The sequence below is a fragment of the Aythya ferina genome, assembly GCF_964211825.1.
Source record: "Aythya ferina genome assembly, contig: HAP1_SCAFFOLD_29, whole genome shotgun sequence".
NCBI lineage: Eukaryota > Metazoa > Chordata > Aves > Anseriformes > Anatidae > Aythya > Aythya ferina.
In genome coordinates this window covers 249,229-265,684 of record NW_028181463.1, presented here as the reverse complement: position 1 = coordinate 265,684, position 16,456 = coordinate 249,229, and the positions used below count along the sequence as shown (strand labels likewise).

General features: G+C 50.5%; 1 protein-coding gene across 1 annotated transcript; it reads right to left on the bottom strand.

Moving 5' to 3' along the window:
* Positions 1 to 4,661: 4,661 nt before the first annotated feature.
* LOC311428022 (olfactory receptor 14I1-like) lies at positions 4,662 to 5,597 on the bottom strand (the record flags this gene model as incomplete). Its single annotated transcript, XM_084539587.1, has 2 exons — positions 4,662 to 4,943; positions 5,304 to 5,597. 2 exons carry the CDS (start codon positions 5,595 to 5,597, stop codon positions 4,662 to 4,664), a joined length of 576 nt encoding a protein of 191 aa, XP_084395713.1.
* Positions 5,598 to 16,456: the final 10,859 nt, after the last annotated feature.

Here is a 16,456-nt window from a genome sequence, read left to right as displayed (position 1 = left end):
ACCTAACTGTACTTTTAGTTTAAAATGTGTTTATGACAATCTCATATATTTTTTGTATTTCTATTTCTTAATAATAGTGCTTCTGATTAATTTTTTTTCCCAGCCTCCTACCTTTTAATTTAATTTTATTTATTTATATATATATATTATGTTATTTTCTCATGTACATATAGAACCAGGCTTCTTGTTTAGATAAAGACAATAAAGAAACAGAAATTCTGTTGAGTCCATGACTGGACAAAAGAAACAGAAAAGAAAGAAGAAACAGAAATTCTGCTGACTGTGGGATCCCCTCTGCCTACACACCCAGGAGGACATGGACAGAAAGAAGGCCCCAACATAGGTTGTCCTGTCCCTTCTGCTTGAGTCCATGACTGCACAGCAGCAGGCACAAGGCTTGGCTGTGTCTAGCCAAGAAGCTGCAAGGCCAGCAGCAGGCCCATGGCTTGGAAGCTGCTGCTGAGGTGACTTGTGTCTGGTTGGCTGAGAGGCCGCAAGGAGCCTGCTGGGTTGGGATGCCTACTTCAGGAGTGCTTTCCACCCTGATGGAGCTTCCTTTGGTAGTAGGAAAGAGCAGGAGAGAAAAAACTGCCACAAAGTGCACCTTGGAAGTTATGCACTGGCCACAAGGAGGAAGAAATGTCCCTCAAAGTATATTGCTGTGGTGCCAGAAGTCAACTAAAGAGTGTGATCAGATCCTAGCTTTCTGTTTCAAGGAACAGCTAATGAGGGTTTGTGAGACATGGGTGAAATGATGGAAATGCTGGGATGAGAACAAGGTGGTGAACAGAGATGGGCGTCTGCAGACTTCAAGGAAATAGGGCAAAAGTAGGATAGCACAGGAATGCCTGCAGAGGATAAGGCAGAGGGTGCTGGAAAAAAGGGAAGGCCCCAACAGCCCTGAGGTTTTTGTTCCTTTGTCTGATGAGGACATGAGTAGTCATTGCACTGGAGCCTCATTGCCTCCCTTAAACCTGTGCAAATGGAGGTGTTATACCATTGTTCTTCCCAAGGCATCACACTGCCCACCACATCCCACAGATCCCCTGGAAAAGCCCTGAGCCAGACATGGGGTACAGGATCTCGCCTCCAGTAGCTGGGGTCAGGCCTTGGCCCTTCTGCTTTGTCAAAGGAAACCAAGACTTTTCTCAGCACACTGCCTTTGCCTGTCAGCAATCATGGCTTCCAATTATGTGCCCTAACTAGTCCCTGGGGAAGTTGTCTTACTAACAGCCCTCAGTGGGGCCCATTAATACTCCAAGTCACTTTGACTTTTCCTTCTGACTTTACATTCTTAAGCAATTGCATCGCTCTCCTCTCTGAGGAGTTCCATGGTATATTTTGGTGCACAGTCCATGAAGCTCAGTACCTGAGCTTCATTGACTGTGCATGTAAATACACCATGGAACTCATTAAATTGAAGAAACTCCTAAGATCTCTTCAATACTTTTCTTCATGACTTCAAAACTTGTACAGCTAATTACAGAGCTTGTGTGATATTCTTAAGGAAGAAGATTTCAAAAAGCACCTAGTACATATCTTTTCTTGTTTTAAAGGCTAAATTTTGCTGCATTTGAGTTTTCAGCATCATTCTTCTATTGCTATTGATCAAAGGAAACTTCTTTGGAGACTTCAATAGGGAGCAGAGAAAAGCACAGTCTGGAGGTCTGAAATCTCTACTGCCAGCAGTGGTCTTTGTCCCTGTAACCGCAGCCAAGCTCAGCGCATGAAACCTTTTCAAAGACAAGTCAGGCATTCCTTGGGTAAAATAATGAAGCAAATAATAAATAAAATAAAATAAAATAAAATAAAATAAAATAAAATAAAATAATAAAATAAAATAAAATAAAATAAAATAAAATAAAATAAAATAAAATAAAATAAAATAAAATAAAATAAAATAAAATAAAATAAAATAAAATAAAATAATAAATAAAATAAAATAATAAAAAAGTTGAAATGACCATCAGAACTTGAGAAATTCTGGTTAAATCTTATTAGACAACTGGACATGGTTCTCTTGTGTCTTCTGTCAAAAACTCAGGATGAAAAGTAAAAAAATATATCTTCAAGTGGCTTTAGATGTACCCATGACCTTTGCCTCTTTTGGGTAATTGTTCTCTTTCAGCCACGGAAACCTAAATTGAGTAATGTGAAAAGACCTGCCCAGTCAATAGAGTAGGGCAAAGTCCTTCTTCCTGTGCTATAGATGCAGAAGGCAAAAAGAATTGCATTGTGCCTGACACTACTCTGGGACGTGTCACCCAAGTCAGGCAACTTTACCTTAGTGCTGACAAGTCCATCACTAAACCACGCTCCCAAGCTCTACATCTACACCTTGGTTCTCCAGTCGATGAACGAAGCTCATGGATGGCAATCAGGGAGTCTCGGTTAGTGTGACGCTGCCTCAGGTGCTCCACCATGGTAGCCATTGGCACCTGCTGTTCTTCAACCCTCAGCAAACCCACAACAGAAGGATTCTGCGGAAGGCCAAGCAATGTAGATAACAGTTTCATGTCCTTTGTCTCCAAGGCAGCTCTGCCAAAGCCCCACTGGTGGTGCCCTCTTGGAACTCTGAATTCCCTCTCCTGAAGCAGTCTATGCCAAGGATGCACATAGCCTCTGGGCCAGTCCCAGTGGGGTGCTTTTGCCATTCCTTCCCAGTTCGACTCACTTCAGCCTCCAGTACAGTTATCTCTTGGGATTCCCCTATCACTCCAGAAATACAGGTGGGTTCTACCTCTTTCTAGCTTAATGGCATCAGGGTACTCTGTGCACCGGTGTCTAGTAGAGCGTGATACATTTTGTGGGTCTGATGTACCCAGCCATTAAATACATCCATTCCAGTAAATCCCATTGTCCCTTTCCTCCCTGCCTCCCCCTGGCTGGAAGGAGGACCCCTCTAGTCCTGCTTGTCATATTTATTACTGTGTCTGGTAGACAGCACACTGGAAACACGTCCCACCATGGCACTGTCATTCCATGGTGCAGTGGAGAGGGTGTTGATAGCAAAGGGATGCATTCGGGTGTGGAAGGTAAGGCCCAGCAGAGACAAGGAATCAAGGCAGTGGGGTGGGGGAGGCCAGGAGAAGCAGCCCAAGGGGTGGTGCTGCTTGTGAGGACATGTTTGTGGCAGCAGCCGGACTGGGCAGCAGCTGTGCGCAGGCCAGGGGAGGCCAGGAAGCGCATGCCAGGAGCGCTCCTGCCAGCAGAGCCAAGGCCGGAGCCGAGCCCAAGGGCAGAGGCAGGGGGCTGCAAGGGCCATGCTGAGCTCCCTGCCCCTGCAGCAGCCGCCCTGGCCCTCGGCCTCCTCTCCCCTGCCCCTGCAGCTCTGGGCTCCCTTCACGCAGCCCTGGCTCTGCAGCACCAAGCCCTGCTGGGAGCCCTCCCCTGCATGCTGCCACCACTCCCTGATGCTGCTGTTGCCCTCTGCTGGGCACTGCCCAGCCCAACCCAGCCCAACCCCTGCCCACCTCTCCCCAGCTCCCTGCCCTCTCCCCAGCCCAGCCCAGCCCAACGCAGCAGCCCAGGCTGGGCTGGCCCCAGGGCAATGCCCACCGCAGGCTGCTGCAGGGCTCTGGGCACGGCCACCACAGCCCTCACACTGGGACCAGCTCAGGAGATGGAGGTCCGTGAAGCTGCAGGAGCCCTGCTCTCTTGCCTGGCAGATCCCCAGCACACAGTGCCTGTGCCCCGCAGGGCCAGCCCCGCTCCCCAGGCCAGCACAAGAGGCCTGGCCCAGCCACAGAGCAGCTCCACATTCCTCTCCAGGATGCCATTTGCCATCAGACTAAGCACAGTCCCAGGCCAGTCAAGGCCAGTTATTGTTTGCTGAGCCATGGCCAGCCAAGAAGGGAGCTCCCAGTCCAGCACTACACTGAGCACTCTGAAATTCTGATCCACAGTGAAGGCCAGAAAAGCAAGAGGCCCGTTCATGCAGCAGTTCCTTGGGTATATTCCTAGCACCAGCTTTGGAAGAGCTGTGCAATGAAAGAGATGCCACTGTACAGACAACAAGATTGTCAGCAAGATACACGAGATCTCAAGTCTTAGTTGAACGTGAAAGCACAAGAGAACAATGAGGAAGCCAAAGGGAGCAGCAGTGACAAGGCCACGTCCTGCTGCTGGCCATGGCCATGGCTCCAGGGAAGAAGCAGCCCCAACCCGAAGGCAGCAGAGAGGCAGAGCCCAGCGGGCAGTGAGGGGCAGTCCCAAGGGCCACCAGGGCTGCTCCTGCATGTGTCAGCTGGGTTCTTGGCCCTGAGCCCCTCCTGCATGCTGGGGATGCTCCCCCAGCTCCAGAGGGGAAGGGAAGAGAGGGATACTGAGACCAATGAATTTCCGCTGACTTCTTTATTGTCTTTATCTACCTAGGAAGCATGGATCAGTGTGTACATTAGCTGATATGGTAAAAAATTACACAAAATATAACATTCAGAATGCTGAGAACTACGTTATAAAATACAAATAAAATATTGTTAAAATACTAACAGAGAAAAATAATTTTAAAAATGTTCTATCATTTTCCCAAATATCCTTTGATTTCTGATAGGATTACTATTAATGACAATGTTATGATAACACTAGGAATGATAAAAATGATACAATATAATGTGAATCAAAACATTTGCATATTATTAAGAATACATCTTCTGAACACATCATGGATGCTTAAGAGGAATGTATGGAAAGAGTTTCCTCACTGCATTCTTGAGCTCCTCGTTCCTCATGCTGTAGATGATGGGGTTCAGTGCTGGAGGCACCACCGAGTAGAGAAGTGTGACCACCAGGTCCAGGGATGGAGAGGAAATGGAGGGAGGTTTCAGATAGGCAAACACAGCAGTACTGACAAACAGGGAGACCACAGCCAGGTGAGGGAGGCACGTGTAAAAGGCTTTGTGCTGGCCCTGCTCAGAGGGCATCCTCAGCACTGCCCTGAAGATCTGCACATAGGACAGCACAATGAAAGCAAAACAACCACAGCCTAAAGAAACACTAAACACAAGTGCCCCAACTTCCCTGAGGTAGGCATGTGAGCAGGAGAGCTTGAGGATCTGGGGGATTTCACAGAAGAACTGGTCCACAGCATTGCCATGGCAGAGGGGCAGGGAAAATGTGTTGGCCGTGTGCAGGACAGCATTGAGAAAGCCACTGCCCCAGGCAGCTGCTGCCATCTGGGCACAAGCTCTGCTGCCCACGAGGCTCCCGTAGTGCAAGGGCTTGCAGATGGCAACGTAGCGGTCGTAGGCCATGACGGTAAGAAGGGAAAACTCACCTACAACCAAGAAAGCAAAGAAAAAGACCTGAGCAGCACATCCTTGATAGGAGATGGCCCTGGTGTCCCAGAGGGCATTGGCCATGGCTTTGGGGACAGTGGTAGAGATGCAGCCCAGGTCGAGGAGGGCGAGGTTGAGGAGGAAGAAGTACATGGGGGTGTGGAGGCGGTGGTGGCAGGCTACGGCGCTGAGGATGAGGCCGTTGCCAAGGAGGGCAGCCAGGTAGATGCCCAGGAAGAGCATGAAGTGCAGGAGCTGCAGCTCGCGTGTGTCTGCGAATGCCAGCAGGAGGAACTCGCTCACAGAGCTGATATTGGGCATTTTCTGACATCCTCTGTTGGAGAGCAAATGTTAGAGCAAAGTTAGAAATGATTTGGATGAGGAAAACCTGTTACAAGTCTTACAGAACCCCCAAACAGAGCCTCTCCCTGCAGCTCTCCTGCTTGAGTTGTGGCTGGTGCTGGCTGAGAGTGGCATGGGGAGCTGGGGTTGCTGTGGGCTGCAGAGGAGTCCTATCTGCAGCAGGATGGAATCAGGAACATGGGGGAAACTCAAGTTCAGTCCACTTGTCTGGTCAATGAGTTTGCAGAGTTTTCTTACAAACAACTCATCTGAATGCAGAACAGAGCTGCAGTGCTTTACTTGCTTTAATGTTATTTGGTTGGCCCTGTAACGCTTAGGTGAATTATTGGATGATTGAATGCTTTGACTCTTCATGTGTGCTCCTGGTGAAATCCTGTGGATGCCAGGAGGCAACGGGACTGTCCCTTGGTGAAGACTGAGCAGAGCAGATCTGCCCAGAAGTGAGCTTGGGCATGAGAAGAAACAAGAGACAGCTGAGAGCAGAGAAGCCCGACTCAAAAGGCAGATGGACAGAATCCTCACCATATCTCCAGGTGTGTGATCAGTATCTCAGCTCTTCCGTTCTAGCCAGAGGTGCAGAAGGTTCAAACCTGCTGCCCACAGACAGCCATCCAGCAGAACAGACATGGCCTTAGCAAGGAGGTGTCTTCTCCTTGGGGCACCTGGATAACACAAGGATGCCAGGAGAGAGCTGCATCCTGCTGGAGAGCAGCCTGCAGCCAGGAGGATGCCCCACAGACAGAGCTGGATATCTGAAAGCTGGAGTGTGCCAATATCCCAGCTGCACCCCTGTAGGGTCTGGAGGACGCTTGACCACCCCTGTCTTATCTGATCAGGGATAGCAAGGTAATGACACTCCAAGGGGCTTCTGCCAGACTTCCTCCCCTTGCACTGAAACCCAGCAGGACTCTCAAAGCCTACTGCATTGCCCACTGCCCTCCCAGAAACAACACCCAGCAAGAGGAGACCCTTCCAGGACCTGTAGCATGGCCCTGCAGCCAGACACTTACCTTGTCAAGGGCTGTACAGGTTTCTCCTGCAGGCAGCTCTCAGCATCCTTCCACTGCCAACTGCCTCCAAGCCCTCTTTCCTTCTCTTCTCTCCTCTCCTCTGCCAGAACCAGCTGTGGTCAGAGCTTCCAGCTCTGCTGCGCTGTGCAGAGGAGCTGCTCCTGGCCACAGCTGTCTCTCTGCTTCATGGGACTTTCTGAAATGTGTTTTATCTGTCCCACAAGACCGACCCAGCTCAATAACAGAGGCCCAGCCCAAGGCATTGGAATCACCCCTCTGGGGGCTTTGCTGATGAGCCCACGAGGAGTCAATTAGGCTCTGGTGCTTTAATGATTATCTGTCTCCTCAAAAACTTCAGTGGCAGAGACAATAGCCATAGCCATGGACCCAAATATCTCATAACGCAGCTCTTTAGGAAGCTTCCCTGGTTCCTTGTGAGAAGGCACCACTGCTTGCATGGCATCAGCATTGTGGAAATCACTCCTGAAGTAGGCATCCCAACCCAGCAGGCTCCTTGCAGCCTCTCAGCCAACCAGACACAAGTCACCTCAGCAGCAGCTTCCAAGCCAGGGGCCTGCTGCTGGCCTTGCAGCTTCTTGTGGAGACACAGCCAAGCCTTGTGCCTGCTGCTGCCCACTCATGGGCTCAAGAAGAAGGGACAGGACAACCCATGTTGGGGCCTTCTTTCTGCCTGGGTCCTCCTGGCTCTGGAGGCAGAGGGGATCCCCCAGTCAGCATGCCAAGCAGGTGCCTTCTGCTGGCCTAGCAGGGCCACTGCCAGATGTCAGCCCAAAATTGCCCATCCCAGATCTATGTCAAGGCTGACCTGCCACCTCCAGACACAAGTGAGCTCACAATCCCTTTCCTGACACGTTCCTGCTGCTGCCCTATCAAGTGCAGAGATAGAAGTGACCTCACAGTCCCTGCCACAGTCACATTCCTGCTGCTGGGACAGGAGATCCTGAGGCAGAGCTGAGCTCCTCAGAGCGTTCCCACCCATCTCCCTCTTGCGGCCCACCAGCTGATCAGATCAGAGTGAGCAAGAGACTAAAGATAAAGGCAAATGGCTATAGGCAGTGTTTTAGCTTGAAGGGATACTTTGAGGTCAGGCATAAGAGTAGTGGATTCCTGTCAGGGTATGGAGTAGCATTTAGGCTTGGGGATTAATGACACTGGCTAAAATAGGGGAATGGCTTTACATGACTGTTTTAAGCCAGCATTACAGCAGCATCAACATTGCCTGAATGTTCTAACCTCACAGAAATCATTAATTTCTGCTGGCCAAGCTCCTCTTCCCTCCCCCATATCTCACATCTCTCCTGCCCAGGCTTCTCCTGACTTTCCCATATCAGTCTTCTTCCTAGGGGCAGCTTTCTGATGGCTTTCATGATCTCAGAGTATCTGTCTCATATCTGTTGGCTACTCCTTTCTTGAGACTGATGTGGCACCTAAGTCAGGATGGAAAAGAACACAAAGGCTGTAGGTGAACCCTGCACAATATGCACAGCAGCTCTTGTACCACCCTAAAAATTTTGTTTCTTGCCTCCAACGTTTGGATATGAAATGGTTTCTGTGCACCCAGGCTATCTTTTCCCAAACCCTCATGCATGGTTCAGTTTGTCCCAAGAGTCTTGGAGGCAGTGGCCCCCTCTATGTAGAAAACTGAAAGCATTGCTAAAGGATGACTTCAGGCAAAAGCTGACACCTTTGACATGACAACCCCTATCCAAGACCTCTTCCTCTATGGGGCATACCAGGTACTTAGAAAGAGCCGATCTCAGAAACTACATGCACAGCAAGTGCCTTCTGCTGGCCTGCCATGGACACTGGCAGATGTGAGCCTAAAGGCACAGATCCCAGCCAGGAGTCAAGGGTGACCTGTCAGCTACTTCAGAATGCAGTCACCTCACAGGCCATTTAACAGCCAGTGGCTTCCTGCTGGACTTAGTGCTTCTGATGCACCACTGAGTTTATAACACCACACCTACAAAACACCCCCTTTTTGGGCCAGGACCTGCCCAGGTAGAAATGATCTGGTTGTGATCCTCCAAGCTCATTGCACACCTGCTGGGCTCCCAGGCTCTCTGACACTCAGGAGCCAGTTCCGTGCCAGTCCTGGGAGGTGCTAGGGTAGGAGGGACCTTGCAGGCAATGTTCCAGCCCCATGCCTGTTGGCAGTCTCCCAGCTCTTTGTGTACAGTGGAGATCACACTCAAGTCCAGAAGTCTGAAGCTGGCCTAGGAGACACTCAGGGGAAGCATCCTCGCAGCCCCAGCCCCAGCTGGTGGTGCTGCTCTGCAGAGTGAGGGGGCTGTGGTGCCTGGGGCATGGGGCACTCTGCAGGGCCATGCTGGGCAGGCTGGGAGGCAGACCCAGCTCATGAGGTCACTGCCATTGCCCCAGGGCTGCAAGGAATCACTCGTCTGGCTCCTTTGGTGGGGCTTTTTTTTGCTGTGGGGCTGCAGAGCTCTCCTCTGCCTGCTCACAGCAGACTGAGCTCTTGAGCTCTGCTCAGTCCACCTTGGAGGAGATCCCCCCTTAGGAGGGAAGTGCTGCAGTGGAGGCCAGCTGTGCCACTGCCGTGCCCACTGCCTGTCCCTGCCTGCAGTCCCAGCACAGCCCCACAGCAGCACTGGCACCAAGTGAGAGGAGCAGCCGGGCCTGACCCCACCAGCAGGGCTCAGCAGGACAGGGCGGCAGTGGCAAGAGAGCAGCTCTGCATGCCCCAAGCGCTGGTGCTCCCTGGCCGTGCTGCTGGGATGGGACTCTTTTCCTCTGCACCCCTGCACACGGGCACTGCCCCTGCACAGCCAGGCCTGGTCTCAGAGGACAGATGTCAGACAAAATGGCAGTTGAATTTTAACTCCATTAAGGTTAAATTCACAGAGAGAATGGCTTCACATGCACAGAGTCTATGAGCTATATTCAACAGGTACATCCATATCATTTTAATGGGTGCTCATTAGCTGAATTAATGTAATAAGAATATGCACAAACACGACCACAAAAAAAAAAAAAAAAAAAAAAAAAAAAAAAAAAAAACAGGTATACTGGCTCTTCCTCCAATTATTGACATTGCAAGTCATGTGCAGAAGCAGATCAAAAATTTCTTGCTTCCAAGACACATCTAGTCATTAATTTCCACAAGGCATGTTTGAGCTCCTGACTCATGCTACAGATGAGGACCTGGTCTGCTGGAGGCACCACTGAGTACAGAACTGCCACCACCACATCCAGAGATGGGGAGGAGATGGAGGAGGGCTTCAGGCAGGCAACCATGATAAGCCTGAGAAAGACGGACACCACGGCCAGGTGAGGGAGGCACGTGGAAAAGGCTTTGTGCCGGCCCTGCTATAGAGATGACAGGACTATCACCTAGATCCTCAAGGTCTAATCCAAATACAATAAGTGGCAGCTGGGCTCTTGGCCCCGAGCCCCTCCTGGTTGCTGAGGCTGCTGCCCCAACTCCTTAACCTGATCTTAACATTAACCTGATCATCTAACCCCCAAAGCCCTCCACCATGAACACAGCACATCTCAGCTTCAACCCCACTCCTATCCCTAACTTCAGGTGTTTGTCCCCTTGGGGCAGGGCAGGGACTGTGAGGCCCTGCAGCAGTCCCATGGCATTGGAAGAGGCATGTGAGGTGACAGGTATGTGATCAGATCAGAGGCCACAAGGAGGAGCTGGCTGGGAATGCTGGGATGCGGTCAGGTGTGCCTCAGGATCTGCTGGGCCTGCAGGAGGCACGTGGCTGTGAAGGAGGCTGGGAGGTCACTTCTGTCTCTGGATCTGATGGACCTGCAGCAGGAAATGGAACAGATAGGAACCATAAAGGCCAGAAGCATGCACATGGCATTGAAGATGATGGTGAGGCACCTTCTGTTCTAGTCAGGTGAGAGACCACAGGAAGGCTGATGGCATGGGAGTCATGCTTGAGGTATAGTTTGTGAGACCATAGAATCAGAGAATGGCTCCTGTTGGAAGCGACCTTAAAGGTCATCTAGTTCCAACCCCCACCCATTAGCAGGGATGCCCCCCATGAGGTCAGGTTGCCCATGGCATCATCTAACCTACCCTTGATCAGCTCCAGGGATGGGGCATTCACAGCTTCTCTGGGCAACCTGTTCCAGTGCCTCACCTCCCTCTGAGTGAAGAGTTTCCTCCTAACCTCTAATCTAAATCTCCCCTCTTTTAGCTTAAAAACATTCACCCTTGTCCTATCATTATCTAATTGAACAAAGAGTCACTCTCCATCTTTTTATAGGCTCCCTTGAAGTATTGAAAGGCCACAAAGAGGTCACCCCGGAGCCTTCTTTTCTCCAGGCTGAACAGCCTCAGCTCTCTTAGCCTTTCTTCACAGGAGACGTGCTCCAGCCCCTTGATCATCTTTGTGGCCCTCCTCTGGACCCGTTCTAACAGATGCACATCCTTCTTGTGCTGGGGGCCCCAGACCTGGATGCAGGACTCCAAATGGGGATTCACAAGGGCAGAGCAGAGGAGGAGAATCACCTGCCTCCACCTGCTGGCCACTCCTCTGCTGATGCAGCCCAGGATGTCGTTGGCCTTCTGGGCTACAAGCGTAGAAATATCAATGTCGATCTCACTGTCTATGTCATATTAAACAGTACAAGTCCCAGGACAGACCCCTGAGGTACAAGACTCATCACCAGCCTCCACTTGGACATAGAGCCATTGAGCACCACTCTCTGGGTGTGACCTTCAAGCTAACTCCTTATCCACTGAATGGTGCACCTAAGAAATGCATATCTCTCTAATTTGGAGATCAGGATGTCATGTGGGACAGTGTCAATGGTCTTACAAAAGTCCAAGTAGATGACATTGGTTTGTCTTCTGTTGTTGTCTGATGTGGTCACTCTATTGTAGAAAGCCAGCACATTGGTCAGGCATGATTTACTCTTTGGTGAAGCCATGCTGGCTGGCTGAGATCACCTCTTTGTCTTGCATGTGCCTTGACATCGATTCCAGGAGGATCGTTTCCATGATCTTTTGAGGCACAGAGGTGAGGCTCACCATTTGGTAGTTCCATGGGTTCTCATTTCTACCCTTTTTAAAAATGGGAGTGATATTTCCTTTTTCCAGTCAGCAGGGACTTCATCTGACTGCCAGGACTCTTCAAATATGATGGAAAGAGGCTTGACGACTACATCAGCCAGCTCCCTCAGGACCCTGGGATGCATGTCACCAAGCCCCATAGACTTGCATGTGCTCAGTTTCTTCAGGTGGACTCAGACCTCCTCTTTACTTAGAGCAGGAGGGACTTTGCCCCCCAGCCTCCATCTATAGGTTCAGGGAAGTGAAAGACTTGGGAAGCCTGACTGGCAGAGAAGACTGAGGCAAAGATGTTGTTGAGTCCCTCAGGCTTCTGCATGCCTGTCATTATCAGTTCAGCTTTCTCATCCATCAGAAGGGGGTACACTGTCCTTGGCCTTTCTTTTCTGAGCAAAGTACCTATAGGACCTCTTCTTTTTATTACTTGCATCCCTTGAGAAGATCAGTTCCATGCATGCCTTGGCTTTCCTTATCCCATCCCTGCACATCCAAAACTGAAACATGTGAGAGGGCCTGGTAAAAGTAACCCTGGATCCACAGAAGCCACTTGGGAAACAAAACTTGTAGGTAGGAAGCATGGTTTTGTGGAGGTGTAGAGCTGATGGGCACATTGCACAGGATGCACCTAAAGACCTTTGTGCCCTTTTCCCTCCTGACTACAACGCCACTTCCTTCTCAGGAATGGAGGAGGCAACAGAGGTGAGACAGATACACTGAGATGTTAAATGCCATCAGAAAGCTGATCCCAGTAAGATATGGGGAGGTCAGGAGCAGCCTGAAAAAGAGACGTGAGATTTTGGGGTGGTATGAGGAGCATGACCAGCAGAAATTAATGATTTCATAGAGGTAAGCGAATTCATGCTATGCCAATCCTGCAGTAACACTGACTTAAAAAAGTAATGTATGTCCCTTACCTTACTGGAAACAGTGATTTTAATCCCTAAACCTCAATGCTACTACAACACTCTGAAAGGAATCAATTTTCTCTCTTGATAACCATAATCCCTTCACTTAACACTAACATTAAAATGCTCTATTTAACCCTAAACACCTTGGCAGATGTAAAACACCTGTAAACCACAGAGCTTGTCCATACTTCAACCACAGACGTGACAGCACAAGTAGAACACCAAACACTCCCCCTAAAACTTTGCTTAATCTCTAACCCAGAAAGTGAAAAAGAGATACCGAGGGGGCTAGAGAAAATTCAGCTCTGCCTCAGGATCTACTGCCCCAGAAGGAGCAATGTGACTGTGGCAGGGACTGTGAGGTCACTTCTGTCTCTGCACTTGATAGGGCAGCAGCAGGAACGTGTCACGCAAAGGGACTGGGAGGTCACTTGTGCCTGGAGGTGGCAGGTCAGCCTTGGCTTCTCCCTGGGAGCTGCACTTTTGGGCCGACATCTGGCAGTGGCCCTGCTAGGCCAGCAGAAGGCACCTGCTTGGCATGCTGACTGGGGGATCCCCTCTGCCTCCAGAGCCAGGAGGACCCAGGCAGAAAGAAGGCCCCCATATGGGTTGACCTGTCCCTTCTGCTTGAGTCCATGAGTGGGCATCAGCAGGCACAAGGCTTGGCTGTGTCTCCACAAGAAGCTTCAAGGCCAGCAGCAGGCCCCTGGCTTGAAAGAAGCTGCTGAGGTGACTTGAGTCTGCTTGGCTGACTGGATGCAAGAAGGCTGACGGGTTGGGATGCCTACTTCAGGAGTGGTTTCCACGTTGATGGATCTTCCTTTGGTAGTAGGAAAGAGCAGGATAGAAAAAAATGCCACAAACTGTGCAATGGAAGGTTGGCACTGGCCATGAAGAGGAAGAAATAACCAGGGGAACAACTGGTCTTGCTGCTAGTAACAGAGGCAAAGAAGGCATTAAGTGTCTCAGCCTTTACCTCATCCCTTGTCACTGGGTTTTCCCCCCAAATTCCAATAAAGCATTATGATTCTCCCTAATCCTCCTTCATTTAAACTATTTATATCATTTTTATCTTATTTTATTTTATTTTATTTTATTTTATTTTATTTTATTTTATTTTATTTTATTTTATTTTATATTTTTTAATTTTCTTTGACAGTAATAGATGGATTGAGCTCCAGCTGGGCAATTTTGACCTGCACAGCCCCATAACACTCACGACACAGCTCAAGACAAACTGACAGCATGCATGAGAAGAAAGTGCAGCAAATGTAGAACCTGGCAGCCTTCCATCCCCTACCCGTGAGTGACTCTGCTGCAATGCCATTTAGTCAGTTACTCCTGAATTATCCACATTTCCCTGCAACTCTTGCTGCTGCTGCTGTCTAGTCAGATATAGCACAATTACCCATAGGTTGAACTGTCTGCCTGCTGACATTAACAGCTGATAGAATGGAGCATCACTGTGGGTGAACCTTGAGAATCTGCAGGAATTTGACTTCAGAAAACTGTTGACTTTAACATGGAGAAGAGCCCAGTCCTGTACCAGAGGAAGAGAAACCCCACACATCAGGGCAGACTGGGACACTGCTGAGTGAGTAGTGGCCAGGAGGAGAGGGCCTGGGCACCACGAGGGATGACATAGAGCAGTAGTGCATGTTCACCAGGAACCAGGCCAGCTTCCTACAGAGCTGCCTTCTGAGGAGCATGGCCACCAAGAAGATCTGAGTTATCAGACTCAGCTCAGATCTGCTGTGACACCACAGAGATAAGGGTCTACAGCCAAAAAGGAAAGATGTGGAGCTCTTGGAGTCCCTAGGAAAGCCATGTATAGACAGGGTAGAGGGCTGTGGCAAGGCTGAAAGTCCCAACAGGACCAGGTCTTTGTGTTCATATCTATGACTGTTGTCTCTGCCACTGACGCCCATGAGGAGACAGCTGATCGTTGAAGCACCAGGGCCTCATTGCCTCCTCACCCCCACCCATGAACCAGGCAGGGGTCGTACCATTCTCCTACACTTGGAAATGCACATCCCCATCTCCTACTGCCCCACAAAGAGCCCTGAGCAAGGTGTGACTGCTAAGGATCTCCCTTCCCAGGGGACAAGGGTCAAGGCCTGGTCCTTGTGCTTGGTGACACACATCCAGTTTTCCTACACATCAGTGTCACCTTCACATTGCCTTTGTCTCCTTGTCCTCAATGCCGCCAGTGTTCTGCTCTTACAAGCTCCAAGGGAGGCTGTGTCAGTGCTGGCCCTCAGGGGGACACTGCAGGAAACTTGCCTCTGACTTGGACTTCTGGAGAGATGTCTTCAATTGTCTCTGAGTGTCTGAGGTTCATGGGCTCATCAGCAAAGCCCCCAGAGGGGTGATTGCAGTGCCTTGGGCTGGTGCTGTGCTGCTGAGCTGGGCCAGGCTCGTGGGATAGAGAGAGCTCGTGGCAAGAGGGCCGTGGTGCAGAGAGACAGCTGTGCCCAGGAGCAGCTCCTCTGCACAGCGCAGCAGGGCTGGGGGCACTGCCTGCAGAGACAGAGTGCTTAAAGGCAGGCAGAAGTGGCAGGATGCACAGAACTCACTGGGGGAGAACACTTCCCAGCCCTGAACCCGGTAAGTCTCTTGCTGGAGGGCAATGCAGCTTTTGGTCCTGGAGGAAGGAGAAGCCAGGGGTGCAGGAAGGGCTTCTCATGGCTGTGGTGCAGAGCAGGGTCCCTGCACTCAGCCAGACTGGGAGCCCAGGGGCTTGGGCAGACGAAGGGCAGTGCAGGGGCTGCCTGCAAAGTGAAGGCACTTTCTGCACTCTCTACCTGCCTCTTCTTGCTCTGATTGTGGGGCAGGCTCTATGTTAATGGGGTAGTTGGATTTGCACTGGTGACTGAGCTTCCTATTGCATTGAACTGAGACACAAACAGGTTAGTGATGAACGTGAGAATATCCCTTCTTTTCTCTCTGCTTACAGACTGCACCAGGGCTTTTCTGAGCTGTTCTTTAGGACCTGCAGACAAGGGGATGTGCTTTTTCAACACAGCCTCTGTGTTCATCCATCCCCCAGCTGAGTGCTGCAAGCAGCCAGCAGCTGAGCACCAGGGGATGGACAGAGCAGCCCTCCCGGATGTGCCCTCTGGTTAAGGTGTGTCTCCACAGCAACAACATTAACCATTTCACTGGATTAGAGGTGTCCCACTAGGGGCGGATGGGCAGAAGTGGCTGCTGTGTACAGGACATTCAGCAAGCACAAAGCAGGGCTCCAGACAAGGAGATAGACAAAGGGCCTCTTGGAAACAGGTAATGTAAGGCTTTTACTGGGAATTTTGGTCAGAGACTTTACTCATAACAGTCTATACATGTATAATTTCTTTCATTTCATAGGTTCTATGTCGGAGGTCAGCAAATGCCCAACAGCAGCTCAGTGAGTGAGTTCCTCCTGCTGGCATTCGCAGACACGCACAAGCTGCAGCTCCTGCACTTCGTGCTCTTCCTGGGCATCTACCTGGCTGCCCTCCTGGGCAACGGCCTCATCCTCAGCGCTGTAGCCTGCCACCACCACCTCCACACACCCATGTACTTCTTCCTGCTCAACCTCGCCCTCCTGGACCTGGGCTGCATCTCCACCACTCTGCCCAAAGCCATGGCCAATGCCCTCTGGGACACCAGGGCCATCTCTTATCAAGGCTGTGCTGCCCAACTCTTTCTCTTTGCTTTCTTGGTTGTAGCTGAGTATTGTCTCCTCACTGTCATGGCGTATGACCGCTATGTTGCCATCTGCAAGCCCCTGCACTACGGGAGCCTCCTGGGCAGCAGAGCTTGTGCCCAGATGGCAGCAGCTGC